Source organism: Callospermophilus lateralis, chromosome X (genome assembly GCF_048772815.1).
Source record: "Callospermophilus lateralis isolate mCalLat2 chromosome X, mCalLat2.hap1, whole genome shotgun sequence".
NCBI lineage: Eukaryota > Metazoa > Chordata > Mammalia > Rodentia > Sciuridae > Callospermophilus > Callospermophilus lateralis.
In genome coordinates, this window is record NC_135325.1 from 64515228 (window position 1) to 64530739 (window position 15512).

Consider the following 15512-nt stretch of genomic DNA (forward strand, 5'->3'; position numbering starts at 1 on the left):
GCAAATGCCATAATTTTATTATCTTTTATTGCTGAGTAATATTCCATAATGTATATATACCAGAGTTTCTTTATCCATTCATCTATTGAAGGGCATCTAGGTTGATTCCACAGATTAGCTATTCTGAATTGAGCTGCTATAAACATTGATGTGGCTGCTTTACTATAGTATGCTGATTTTAAGTCCTTTGAGTATAAACCGAGGAGTGGGATAGCTGGGTCAAATGGTGGTTTCATTCCAAGTTTTCTATTAAAAAATGCACACACACACACACACACACAAACTCCATATTGCTTTCCAGAGTGGTTGCGCCAATTTGCAGTCCCACCAGCAATGTATGAGTGTGTTTTTTCCCCCACATCCTCACCAACATTTATTGTTGTCTTTGTTCTTACTAAATGACATTCTGACTGGCATGAGATGAGTTTTGATTTGCATTTCTCTAATTACTAGAAATGTTGAACATTTTTTCATATATTTGTTGATCAAATATATATCCTCTTCTGAGAAGTGCTTGTTCAGCTCTTTAGCCCATTTACTGATTGGATTTTGTTGTGTTGTTGTTGTTGTTGTTTGTTTGTTTGTTTGTTTGTTTTTCAAGTTCTTTATATCCTGGAGATTAGTGCTTTATCTGACATGAGTGTGGCAAAAAATTGCTCCCAAAATGTAGGCTCTCTGTTCACCTAATTGATTGTTTCTTTCACTAAAAAGCTTTTTAGTTTCAGTCCATCTCATTTATTAATTCTTTATTTTATTTCTTGCATTTTATGAGTCTTGTTAAGAAAGTCGGGGACTAATCTGATGTTTTGAAGATTTGGGTCTACTTTTTCCTCTATTAGGCACAGACTCTCTAAACTAGTTCCTAGGTCCTTGATTCATTTTTGGTTGAGTTTTGTGCACAATGAGAGACAGAAGTTTATCTTCATTTTGCTGCATATGAATTTCCAGCTCTCCAGCACTATTTGTTGAAGAGGCTATCTTTTCTTCAGTGTATGTTTTTGGCACCTTTGTGTAGTATGAGATAACTGTATTTATGTGGTTTTGTTACTGAGTCTTGTATTCTGTACCATTGTCAGAAGTTTTTTAAATTTATTTATTTATTTTATTTATTTATTTTTGGAGAGAGAGAAAGAGAATTTTAATATTTATTCTTTAGTTTTCGGCTGACATAACATCTTTGTTTGTATGTGGTGCTGAGGATCAAACCTGGGCCGCACGCATGCCAGGCAAGCACGCTACCACTTGAGCCACATCCCCAGCCCCAGAAGTTTGTTTGTTTTTTTTTAATGGATTCTAAATAGTCAATTTTTTTCTTAAAAAAATCATGCTTTTGATCTTGTATCTAAGTATTAATAACCAAGTAAAAGTCACCCAGATTTTTTCCTGTGTTATTTTAGTAGTTCTAGAATTTTGCATTTGAAATATAAATGTTTAATGTAATTTGAGTTAGTTTTTTGTGAAAGGTCTAAGGAAGGTGTCTATATCCTTTTGTTTGTTTTTGGCATACAAATGCCCAGTAGTTTCATCACCATTTGTTAAGAGGACTGTTCTTTCTCCAATGAATTGCCTTTGCTGATTTATCAAATACATCAACTGATTTTGTGTGGGTGTATTTCAGGTTCTTTATTCTGTTCTTTCACCTATAAGAAACTATTGTGATTATTGTAACTTTATAGTAAGTCTTAAAATCAAATAGTATTGTCCTTATCCTGAAATACTGTGGTAGTTATTCTGGGTATTTTGCGTCTCCAAGTTAGCTTTAGAATCAATTTTTCCATATTCAGGGCATAAGGAGGGATGAGGAGAGAGACGAGAGGTACCAGGGATTTAATTGATCTAATTGTGTTATGAGCATATAGAACAATGAATCCCACCATTATATATAATCATAATGCTGTAATAAAAAAGGAATTAATTTACTTTTGTATACTAACTGTGAATTTTACCACTTCGCTATGATTATGAGAAGTCCAGGAAAGTTTTTTTTTTTTTTTTTTTTTTTTGGCTTGTTTGTTTGTTTTACTTGAATCTTTGGGGCTGTCTACATAGACAGTCATGTCATATGTGAACAAAGACAGTTTTATTTCTTTTTCCAATCTGTGTATGTTTAATTAGTTGTCATATTGCACTAACTAGTACTTCCACAAAGCATTGAATAGAAGGGATATCTTTATCTAATTCCTGATCTCAGGAGGTAAGCATCTAGTTTCTCAATTAGCTAAGGTGTTAGCTGTAGGGTTTTGTTTTGAAATTCATCTCTATTTAGTTTACTTAGACTTAAAAAAAAATGAATGTATTTTTGGTTTTGTTATTTTTCAGCTTCTACTGATATGACCATAATTTTTATCTTTGGCTTCAGAATAGGAAGCCAAGGTCACCTTCAAAGTCACTTCAAATCACATTATGTGATTTTTAATTATTCAACAAGCATTGAATCTATGAGTAAATACCAATTTTCTTGGTGAATCACATACAATTCTTATTATATATTGATAAATTCTATTTGCTAACATTCTGTTAAAAGTCTATCATTTCCATCTGGCCTCCATAATTTCTGATAACAAAACTATTCTCTCAGTAAGTGTAATTATTTTTTCCTTATAAATATGGATTAATTTCTTCTCCATTACTCCTGTATATCTTCTTTCAAGTTCTTAATATTGTTTTCTTTGCCAAACTGGGGTGGTTTTCAGCTCTTATTTCTTTAAATACTATTTTAGACCTTTTTTCTTCCCTTTCTCCTTTTGGAATTTCACTGAGACAATGTTAAATAATTTCTTCTAATCTCTCATTTCCTGAGGTTCTATTCATTTTTTCATTTTAACTAATGTTTATAACTAGTAATATCTATTTTTCTATCTTCAAGTCCCTGATTCTTTCCTCTGTTCTCTCCATTATGTCTTCCTATCTTCTATTTACTTGCTGAGGATTTCAATTTACATATTTTCTTAGACTTTCTTTCTATTTCGAGTATGTCCATGATTATTTACTGAAGCACACTAAAGAAAATATTTTTAGCTGCTTCTTTATCTTTTCTGTTTCTTAGACACATTACACTTTTGTGGCATTTTTGGTGTTATCCCACAAGTTTCTGATACTTTGATAATTTTCTTTAGATATTTTTCCCTGTTATTTGAACTGAAGGAATTCAATTTGTGTATCTTCAAGGTTTCTGATTTTTTCCTGCCATCTTAAGTACATATTTCAGTTTATCTGTTTCAAATATATATTTTAATTCATCTACTGAAAAAAAATATTTTTCTTATAGCAAATTTCATCTCTAGAATTTTTGATAATTTTAGGGTTACATTTATTCTGATTATACATTTGTTTAATAATTGTCATCATAAATACTTAGTTATTTTTTAAATTTTTAGTGTAGTTGAACACAATACCTTTATTTTATTTATTTATTTTTATGTGGTGCTGAGGATTGAACCCAGCACCACACACATACTAGGTGAGTACTCTACCACTGAGTCACAACCCCAGCCCCATACTTAGTTATTTTTAACTGACATATTAAATTGCATATATTTACAGGATAAAGTGTGGTGATTTGATATATGTTTGCACTATATAATGATCCAATAAAAATAAGTAGCATACCCATCACTCCATACCTTCATGAGATTGACTTTAGGTTTGCATTTGTAAACTTTATTATGTTGAACAAAGTTCCTTCATTCCATAGTTTCCTAAGGGTTTTTAACAATAAAGGGTGTGGAATTTGTAAAATGTTTTTTCTGCATCTATTGACATGGTTATGTGATTTTTTTCCCTTTACTCTCTTCATGTGATGCATTATACTTATTGATTTGCGTATTTTGAAACATCCATGATTCCTCAGATTGAAAGCAACTTGGTCACTGTGTACAATCATTTTAACACAGTGTTGATTTGTATTGCACTTAATTATTTAGGATTTTGCATCTATGTTCATCAATGATATTGGTCTGAAATTATCTTTACTTGAAGTTTATTTTTCTGGTTTTAAAGTTAGGGTGGTACTAAATTTGAATAATGAGTTCATAAGATTTACCACCCTTTCTATTTCATGAAATAAATTGAGAGCATTGGTGTTATTTCTTCTTTAAATGTCTTATAAAATTTATCTGTGAATCCTGCAGGTCCTGGTCTTTCTTTACTGGATTTTTAAAAAATACTGCTTCAGTGTCTTTTCTTGTTATTAGTCCATTTCAGTTTTTTATTTTAATTTTTACCTGGTCTTTTTAGTTATACATGATAATAGAATCAATTTTGACATAATTATACAATTATGGAATGTATCTTGCTGTAATTCAGTACCCAGTATCTTTCCTTCCCTTTCCCTCCCCTCACCCCATGCTCCCTTCCCTCTTTGATCTTTCTGCCAATTGCCCATAGGTTTTTATTTTAAATTAATTTCTTGTGGTTGTAAATTATGATGAGATTCATTGTGGTCATATAGGTACAAAGGTAAGTTATATCAGATTCATTCCAGAGGAAACTTTACCATCTTTGTTCTATTTTGATAGATCATATGTGTCTAGAATTTTTTTCAGTTCTTCTGAATAGTCCCCAGTAGAATACATATTTTCAAAATAGCCCCTAATGATTCTCTGGATTACAGTGCTGTCTGTTTTTTATCTATAATTTTAGTAATTTGGATCTTCTCTCTCTCTCTCTGTTTGTTAGTTTGGCTAAGGATTTATCAATCTTGTTCATCTTCTTGTTCATCTTTTCAAAGAACCAACTCCATTTTGTTGATGCTCTTTATTATTTTATTCTCTATTTAATTAAATTTGGATCTTATTTTATTATATCTTCTACAGGTTTGGGGAATATTTTGGTTTTGTTTTTCTAATATAGTGCACATTTTTAATATTTGTTGATCACTTGAATTTCATTTTTTGATGAGTGTATATTCAGATAATTTGCCCCGCTTTATTGATTTACTTTGTGTTATTAAATTTTTTGAGTTCCTGATATATTCTAGATATGTTTTCTTGCTTAAAGCCATAGGACACTAAGTCAGAAAAGTTAGAGATGGGCAAATATTTTCATTAAAGAACCTGATTGCAAATATTTTAGGTTTTGTAATTACAATTTCCTCAATTCTTAAAGCAACTGTTTTCGGTAATGGGTAAATAGATTTTGTTTTTACATTTTATTCATATATTTATTCATATATTTGTTTTTACATTTTATTCATATATAAGGCCAAAAATATTATTTGGCCTTAAGTCATACCAAAATAGGTGTGGGCTGGATTTGATCCATAAGGCATAGTTTGTCAGCCCCTCAACAAGTTGACTTGACATTTCTTAAAATGGGGCTGTATTTACTTAGGGTGTTTGGAGGAAATATGTGGCTATTCTAGCTTCTTTCCTCAGGATTAAATTGTGGAGGTACATTCTTAATAAAGACACTTTCCCAAAGTAAATCTTCAAGGAAATGTACAATGTACAGTGATACAGATAGTTTACAGGAGAAGAAGAACCATTGATGTGTGAAGTCCAAAAATGAGTAAGCTTTACTTCTTTTAGCTCTTTCCCATGGTCTCCCTTGCATACTCACATGCAACTCCCCATTTAAGACTTAACATTTTAAAAATTTTACAAATCACATGACAATTTTCTTTTCATGGGATTTCAGTAAAAATTGAAACTAATTGTATAATGGCACTTTTTACTTTAAAAGGGCTATGGACAAAAATAATTTTCTATAAAATAAAGTATAACATGGTCATTAATGGAAGCCCTTTTATCACCATATTACCCAATAAGCCTAGGCTTTTATTTTAGTTGATGTCATCTGATAGACTCTGAATCCTAGCTTCCCCCAGAGTCTATTTTTTTTCAGATCAATTAATATAGTTGCAAAGGAGTTGTAACTGTATTATAAGTGTGTGGCCATAGCACTGATGTCACAACATCAGGAAGTATTCTCTGTGATGAACTTCTTCATCTTAAAAGCTACAGTTATTTGTTAAGATTATGGAAGGAAACACACACACACACACACACACACAAATATACACCCAAATAACTTAAGATAAGTTATTTACATATGGTACATACATAAGATACATCAAAAAAACAGATATAAAGAAAAAATTGGGATACTAACCTTTGAACAGAGCTTTGTAGATTTAATTGCAAATTAGTATAATATACAGAACAAAAGATAGAGAAAACTTAAGCAATGTTCTAGAAAAATGGCACACCTTACAAATATATTAGTTAAAGAAATATTTATCAAATACATGTCCAATCTAATTCCACATCATTTACAACCAGAATAATAGTAAGTTATAATTCTTATATGTATAATATGTCAAAATACATTCAACTGTCATGTAAAACTAATAAGAACAAATTTTTAAAAATTAAAAAAAACTTCAAAACTCTAATTGAGTTTGAGTTCTGTTGCAATTTTTCTTCCTTACAAGAAATTCATAATACTTCACAAATTTCAGATCTCAGGAAAGTCCTCTTAGATATAAAAATAAATTAATTTTGTATAATTTTAGTTAGCGAATTTATTAATGTACCTTTTTCACTTCTGATGTTAATTGAAGTTTAAGTTTTCACAAAACATGTATATTTCAACATCACCACCTTTGGAAAGTGGTGTTACTAAGAAAGTCATACAACCCTTATGACCCTTTATATCATCTTTTGAAAGTAAGGAAGATATTAGGCTTAGTGTGTCGAAAAGAAGATATAAAACTTTGATAAAGTTGCCATCTTCAAATATCCAAGAAGTATGCTAATATAAATAACCAATATGAGTTGCATATTTATTGCATTTTCCATGAAACTGTTTTTCATTTGAGTCATTCCTATATTCTGTGTGATTATTTTATCCATTTGGTATATAGGTAAATTATGTTGTTTCCATGTGCAATTTAAGGTTTGTTTTTGTATAATTTCTCATTACTCTAAACATATAAAACAGTTTATGTTTCAAAAGTCAAATTTGAATGATTTATTTTTGTCAGTGTAATAGAATGCATACCTATCTTAGGAAGAGTAAAAATATGGTCCATGTATTTCCTCAGGAGGCTGCATACCTGGATAAATCAAACACAAGAAAAAAGGTGTTAGTTACCAATTTATGAAGGCAAACTTTTATGAAAAGTAGACTAGTTCAAGTTGAGTAAAATAAGCTTGTATTTTCCTTCACCTTTTACTTTTTACCTTAAAATAACAACAACTAGAGGCAGAACAATTATTTTTTATTTATTTGTTTTATCAGATATACATGACAGTAGAATGCTCTTCGACTTATTGTACACAAATGGAACACAATTTTTCAATTCTCTGGTTGTACATGAAGAAAGAATCACATCATTTGTGCAATCATACATGTACCTAGGGTAATGTTGTCTCTCTAATTCCACCATCTTTCCTATACCTATGCCCTCTCCCCACCTTTGCCCAATACAAAGTTCCTCCATTCATCTCATGCCTCCTTCATTATGGATTAGTATACACTTATCAGAGAAAACATTTGGCCTTTGTTTTTTTGGTATTGGCTTAGTTTTCTTAGCATCATATTCTCTAACTCCATCCACTTACCTGAAAATGACATAATTTTATTCTCTTTTATTGTGTATATTTACCACAGTTTCTTTATCCATTTATCTATTGAAAGAAATCTAGGTTGGTTCCATAGTTTGGCTATTGTGAATTATCCTGCTATAAACATAGATTTGCCTGTATTACTATATTATGCTGATTTTAAGTCCTTTGGGTATAGACCAAGAAGTGGAATAGCTGAGTCAAATGATGGTTTCTTTCCAGTTTTTTCCATACTACTTTCCAGATTGGTTGCACCAATTTTGATTCTCACCAGCAATGTTTGATTGTGCCTTTTCCCCTACATTCTCATCAACACTTATTGTTATTTGTATTCTTGATAGCTGCCATTCTGACTGGACTGAAATGAAATCTTAGAGTAGTTTTAATTTGCATTTCTCTAATTACCAAAGATGTTGAACATATTTTCATATATTTGTTGATTGATTTTATATCTTCTTCTGAGTAGTGTCTGATCAGTTCCTTCACCTATTTATTAATTGGATTTTTTGGTGTTTTTTTAAGTTGTTGATAGACCTTATTTTATTTATTTATATGCAATGCTGAGAATCAAACTCAGTGCCTCACACATGCCAGGCAAGTGTGCTACCACTGAGCCACAGTCCCAGCCCCTGATGTTAAGTTTTTTGAGTTCTTTATATATCCTAGATATTAGTGCTTTATCTGATGGGCATGTGGTAAAAATTTGCTCCCAATCTGTATGCTCTCTCTTCACCTCCCTGATTATTTCTTTTGCTGAGAAGATGCTTCATCTTTGGAAAATGTTTTCATCCTTCATATCTGGGAAATTTTCTCATATTATTTCATTGAAGACACTGTGCATTCCTTTGGTTTGAATCTCTATGCCTTCCTCTATCATGATAAATCTGGATTTGTCCTTTTAATGTTATTCTATAATTCTTGGATGTTCTGTTCATGGTTTCTTATCATCTTCACTGTATGGTCAAATTTATTTTCAAAATTGGATATTTTGTCTTCATTGCCTGGAGTTCTGTCTTCCAAATGTTGGTGATGCTCTCTATTGAATTTTTATCTGGTTTATTGTCTCCTTCTCTTCAAGAATTTCTGTTTTGTTTTGGTTTGGTTTGGGTTTTTTGCTTTGTTTTGTTTTTCAGACTATCTCTTTCTTGAAATGATCTTTTGCTACTTGTATTTGCTCTTTTATCTCTTTGTTGGAGTGATCAGTTGTTTATTGTATTTGCTCTCTTGTGTTATTCTTTGATTTGCAGATCATTTTAATTATATACACTGGTGACATTTCATCTACTGCACTGTCAATGGATTCTATTATTGTAGCATCTTAGTTTGTTTGGGGCATTTTGTTTGGGAGTGTAGAATGAGATGTTTATGTAGTAGTAGATTATAGGAAGCTTTAAAGGGGAATCAAAAGAATCTGGATGTTAAAAGAAGAAAAGAGAGAAAGGGGCACCCCCATGCAGGGCTCTCTTCTGCCTCTGCAACAAGATGGTATATTTTAACACACTTAGTAGTGATACCTGTGGTGTAACCAGCCCCACAGACCTTGGTGGTAGTCTTTCAGGTCTTGTTGGTTGTCCCTTGATAGAAGCAGTAATGTCTCTAGTTGGTGGCAGCAGTAGCATCATACCTGTAGGTATCTTGCTATTGGGCTTCCAGACCACAGTAGGTATCCCAAGATGAAGCTTCCCCAACTACAGATGGCAGAGAAGTCAATGAAGGTAACCCAAGATGGAGGTGACCACTTTCAGAGATGGGGATGGAAGGGTGGGCTGTGTAATGGCATTGAGTGGCCTGTGCAGCAATGCAGTGCTGTGGCATGTGGTATTGCATCAGGCAGCTACCTCTAGGCCCTGTACATTGTCCCTCAGTGGAGGCTACCATGTGGGAAGGACTATGGCTACAGTGTCCCAAGATGGAGGCATTCTGAGGGGAGCCACTGTTGGTAGCAGGGAATCTGAAGCATGGTCGGGTCCTCTCTCCACATGGATGCAGTCAGAGGCAGAGCAATTATGATTAAATAATTATTAATATGACTTGAGAACAGGAATCAGAGAAGTTCTGGGTATTCTCACTTTTTAGAACCATGAAAGTCATTTGCTATCTACTTTTCTTAGCATGTAAAAATGTCAACATTTTTGTGTTTGTTTGCCATATAAAGTAATGTCATGTTTCTCTTTTATTTGTTAATAATTACATTTTATAATTATCTAACAGTTTTCAAAATGAATGTTTTCTCCTAAACATTATCTAATTTGAGCCTCATAGTTATTATCTGAAAAGAGAGATTCCAAATCTTTTATTACAATCAATTCTAAGGTATGTTATGGTGTAGGATAACTTTCTTATATCATAACTAAATTACACACTACAATATTATTCTTTTATTTCATTTCCATGTTTTGTGGAAGAGGGAAACTTAATTTTGGTTACTTAACTTTATTTTCACTTGTGCAAGATCCTCTCTATGCCTAAAAGGCACAATTGTTATATATGTTGCTCTTTGAGATTAACAATAAAATATTGACAGAAATTCTACTGTTTATGAAGGTCATTTTGGTTGAAAGGAACAGAATCTCACTCATAATTGCTTGAGGAAAAAATAGGACAGGATGTGAGAACTTATTTCAATGATCTATGATTACCTTAGAGAAGTCATGAGCAGAAGTCGATACATAGAGAGACTTAAACATCAGGAACCCAGCAAGAAATTATTTCCATCTCTGTTTCTCTAGAGGCATATTATCTCTTGTTTCTACTTCCTATATGTATGGCTATTTTATTCTTTACTTTTTCTACACTGGGTTTTTCTACTCATCTGAGCATATAAGAGAAATGGATTTTCTATGATGCCTGAGGTTACATATCCTCTTTTCAAACAAACAGCAGGGGAAAAAAACTTTTCTGAATTTGAAGAAGGAATATGATTTCTCCAATTTGGAACATCAGGTTATGTAAAAAAAGCAGAAGGGAAGATACCCCATAATGTGTCTGTCATGCCTGTTCTAATATTCAAAAATTAATTCTTCAGTTTTACTTTGGAAGTTATATGACTGTCCATTAAACACAAGTGTAACTAATTCTAAATACCTTAATATGATTTGTTTATTGTTAAATATTACTTTGAATTAAAAAATGTATTACTTGTTTTGCAGCTAATGACAACAACTAGTTCAGCAAGTGAACCTGTATCTTCTATTCAAGATGTGTCACTTCCAAATGAAAAAGTACCTGACAGATTTGAATATTTTTCTTCAGAAAGACTCAACACTCCGATGTAAGCTTCACTAATAATCAGGTCTACCTAAATACAATCTTATCTTGGATTAGACTGTAGAAACAGGCTACTTTTATTTTATACTACATTTTAACATAAAATTAGATCCACAAATATTATGTATTGATTAGATAATAACAAGGAAATGATATATTGCAAGGAAGTAGCCTAATCAGGCAATTATATTTAGGTACATTGGAAAACTGTAAGTGTGAGCAAAGATGCAAGTGAGTGTAAAATCAACCTTCAGTTTGTCTTCCAGTTAAAATACTGAAATAATCATCCAATATTTTTTCACAAGAATCTTAATGTTGTCTCTTGCTTTCTACAATTAGACAAGTAGAACTATACACTCTATAGTATTTTACAGGAAATCAATGTGTTTACTAATATTTCATGAATATTCAAAAAGGTATTCCTGTTTGTGTTTTCTTTAAGTAATGAAGAAACTATTATGCTGAGACATGATGAAGGACACAAATGTGAAACAGAAGTTTCTGATACAAAAAGTTCTGTAACTCCAGGTGGTTCTTTGATCTACAAAAGTCTCCAAGATCTAACAATAATTGAAAGTGGCACCCCTCTTATGGACTCTGGTTCTGAAAGATGTGTGATTGATTCTGATTCTGATAGAGGTATAGGTTCTGACTATGACTTAGAACAACACTCAAAAGGCTCTGACTCAGTAATATGGGGAATAGATTCAGACTCAGAAACATGTCCCAGGGACTCAGCATCTAGAAATAACCTTTTAAAAGCAAAAAGATACCAGATGGCTTCAGGCTCGGAAGAAGACCTGATGGAATCAGAGCAACACCTGGTGAAAGTTGAACAGTGCCAGGTTGACTCTGACTCTCTAAAACACTGGATGGATTCAGGTTCAGAAAAATGCTTGGCAGACTCTGATTCTGAACAGTATCTGATGGACTCTGACAGTGAAAGACTGGGGATAGACTCAGACTCAGAAAAATGCCCCATGGCCTCTGCATCTGAGAAACACAAGTTGAAGGCAGAAAAACACCAAATGGCCTCAGATTCTATAAAACGTCTGATGGAATCTGAAAAGAGTTTGATGGAGACTGAAAAGTTCTGGATGGTCTCTGCTTCTAAGAGGTATGTGATGGACTCAGAAACAGAAAGAGGTAGAATGAACACAGACTCTAAATCCAGGGTACATCTGATGGGGGAAGAAAAACGTAAGATTAGATCTAAGAGATATATGATGGACTCTGATTCTGAACCATGTGGGACGGACTCAGACACAGAAAGATATGATCTAGCTTCTGCAACTGAGAAAAGTCTCATGGATCCGAAAACATTTCAGCTGAACACTGATTCTGATGGGTTCTGGATAGATTCATGGTCTGAAAAACATACAGTGGACTTGAAATCTGAAAGTCTGGGGATGGCCAGTGATTCTGTAAAACACCTGAGGAAGGCCAAAACTTGCCAAAGTATCTGTGACTTGGAAAGATTCTGGATGGGCAAGTCTAACTCTGAAAGAAAATTGACAGACTCTGCAAAAGAACAATCAGACTTTGATCATGGTAAATGCTGGGATAGCCCTAGAAAATATCAGCATAGGTCTGTAAAACTTCAGAATATCTCTGAAAGCTGTCAGGATGACTCTCAAAATCTTCAATATGACTTGGATATGCATAATGAAGACTCTCATTATGAAAAACATCGTACCAGCCCTGAAAATGAAAGAAATCAAAGTGAATTTGAAAGTAAAAGATGCTTGATGGAGATGGAGAGGGAACAATTCGAAAATGTAAAACTTCAAGTAGATGAAGAAAGTGAAAGCCATCTCATGGAGTCTGATAATGAACAAAAGCAGAGAACTACAGTTGACAGTGAAAGACATCACCTTGACTCAGAAAGTGAAGCACAACGGCTTGGTGCTCGCAGAAAGGAAAATCGTCCTCAAGGTAAGTGTAAATGTATATTGCCTTTGAAAACAGCTTGTTTTATAAGTTTAATGACATTATGACATTTCAAAAATTGACAGATTTGGATCTGCGACCATTTTATCAGCAATTCTGAAGAAAGGCATCTTAAACCCAATTTTCATTTCACTTTAAAAAATTGGGCAAATCTCACCTTAGTTTAGTTTTTTTTTATCTCCTTAACATAAAAAGAAGGAAAATTAAAGAATACTTAGCAAACATGGTTATTTTGGCCTAAGAAACGTCATGTTGAATTTACCTCCCATCATTATATATCTACAAATAACTAATAATTTTTCTTATTATTAGTTTTTGTGGAATGTGGTAAATATTCAAGCCTAAAAACATTCAAATTATTTTGTTTCTCTCAAAATATCATTATCTAACCTCTATTATTTCCAATGAAAAGTTAGCATTTATATTATCAATCATGTTTACCATACCAAATCATTATGATTCTTGATTTCCTAAGCCATTTCACCAAGGTATGCTTATAGATAGTGTTTTTGTTTATATTATACATTTTCCAAGAAGCCTTTTAGCTCTAAGTACCAAAATTACCTAAGAACTTGATCCTAAATATTTCAAGAAAGCTTGCCTATGATATTAGAATAATTTTTAAATAAACTGTAACTCCTTTCAAAAACAGTGTTTAAAATAAAATACATTAATGTATAATCATAATTTCCTATTTGAATATACTATTTCCCTATGTTTTAGTCAGCTTTTTCATTGCTGTGAACAAAAGACCTGACTAGAATAATTAAAAGAGTAATAGTTTATTTGAGGGCTCACAGGATTAGAGGTCACAGTCCATAGATGGCCGACTCAACAAAAAACAAACAAACAAAAATTTATCTGCCCTATAGTTAGAAATGCAATCCTATTGGACAGAAAAAAACAGGGAGAAATTGTTTTCTGAGATTTTCTTTTCAAGTAATTTATAGGAAAGGTAGTCGTTAAAAAAAAAATACTGTTTAATTTTACAAAGAAAGGAAAAAAATCTTTAAAAAAATGTTTTCATGAATTTAGTAACACTGTTAATTCTCCACTAATCTAATATCATTCTGTTCTAATAAGGTACTATTAGCAATCCCTTAAGAGTTACATTTAATCAGTACAGAGGCTATAAAGATTTAAATTTCCTCTTGCTTCAGTTTTTAATATTTTCAAACACCATCTGATAAATATTCAATGAAATGGAATAACTGTTGCTCAGGGGTGGAAAGACTCGTGAGATTCAACTGCATTGTTATTGATATGGGTTGCAAAATTTTGTTGATTGCCTACTGTGTGCTTAGTATATATTATAATAAATATGTGAAAATAGAACCTTAAGTAACACATTTCCAACTTGTAAAGTTGTAAAGTCCATTATGTAAAAACAATAATAGCAGCTGAAATTGAGTGATTGAACTGTGTTAAGTATTATATTACACAAATCACATGCATTGCATCTAATTCCCACTGCCTATTGTTAAACCCCTTTACATATCATAGATAAACTTTATATAGCACTGCCATAAATTCTTCTAAACCCTTTACATATACTAATTCATTAATAGTAATTCAGTAGTACAAATTTATTAATATCAATTCACTATTTTTCCATGCACAAATATATTAAAACCTCAGAACTCTGGGAAATACCTACTATTATCTTTTATTTTCTTTTTTTTCCTTTTTGCCAAACAAGAAACTGAGGAACAAGAAAATATGTAATTAACCAAGGTAACATGATAAGTAAAAGAGGTTGTGAAATGATGCTCCAATATCTCCAATGTTAACCATGAAGATGTACTATCTTTCAATTATATAAAGTATATGTTATACACTTATAATAATTTTAATGCTATATATATATATATTGCAATTAGATATTAGTTATCTAACTTGTAGATTACTTTTTAACCATTTTTTAGTTGTTGATCTTTATTTTTTTATTTATTTATACATAGTGCTGAGAATCGAACCCAGTGCCTCACACATACAAGGCAAGTGCGCTACCACTGAGCCACAGCCCAAGCTACTAGATTATTATTAATATAAAGCATGCATTTCCATATGGGCTAATTTATAGGTGAAAATACTTTCAATTATGAAACCAAACGTTTGCTAGGTGCTTTCATTCATCTTTAGCTATTATATATTGGAAATATAAACTGACAGTCTAAATGTGATTTTTTAAATCCTAAAATTAAAATTAAAGGATGTAGGTGTAAAAACTATGTTCTTTCACTTGTATGTCTACTTTGACAAAATTTATATTAAGGCATTTGCTTAATTTTTGTTGTATCTTAACTGATACTTGTCTTTTCATTAATAAATTAAAAAATATAACAAAGACAAAGATAAAAACAACTATGATACTCATCTCCTGTTCACTATCATTGATTTCACCACACCTCTCCTTTATCTATGCCAATAGTAATGAGTTATGAGGAAAACAGTCTTGGTGTATCTTCAAGACCCAGAATTAAGTCACTTTGCTGTGACTAGAGATGATAAATTTGTTAGCCAAATTTATACCACAGCTTTTAAACCAAGAACTTTATACAAATATTTTAGAGTTAAATGAACATCTGCTTTATTTTATATGGAGAAAATATATTATAATATATGATATAATGTTTCAAAGCTGGGCTTTGGTATTACTTTAATAAACTCCATGAAAAGTGAGAATAGGATCACTAGTATTATATATTTGAAGAAAAGTAGTATAAT

At 31.9% G+C, this 15512-nt stretch overlaps 1 protein-coding gene across 1 annotated transcript in view; it reads left to right on the top strand.

Moving 5' to 3' along the window:
* Positions 1–15512, top strand: part of LOC143638576 (uncharacterized) — a 452770-nt gene that overhangs the window by 287081 nt on the left and 150177 nt on the right. Inside the window, exons 13-14 of the mRNA XM_077106457.1 lie at positions 10744–10839; positions 11278–12770. Coding sequence (XP_076962572.1) covers positions 10744–10839; positions 11278–12770 — 1589 coding nt within the window. The remainder of the gene's footprint in view (positions 1–10743; positions 10840–11277; positions 12771–15512) is intronic.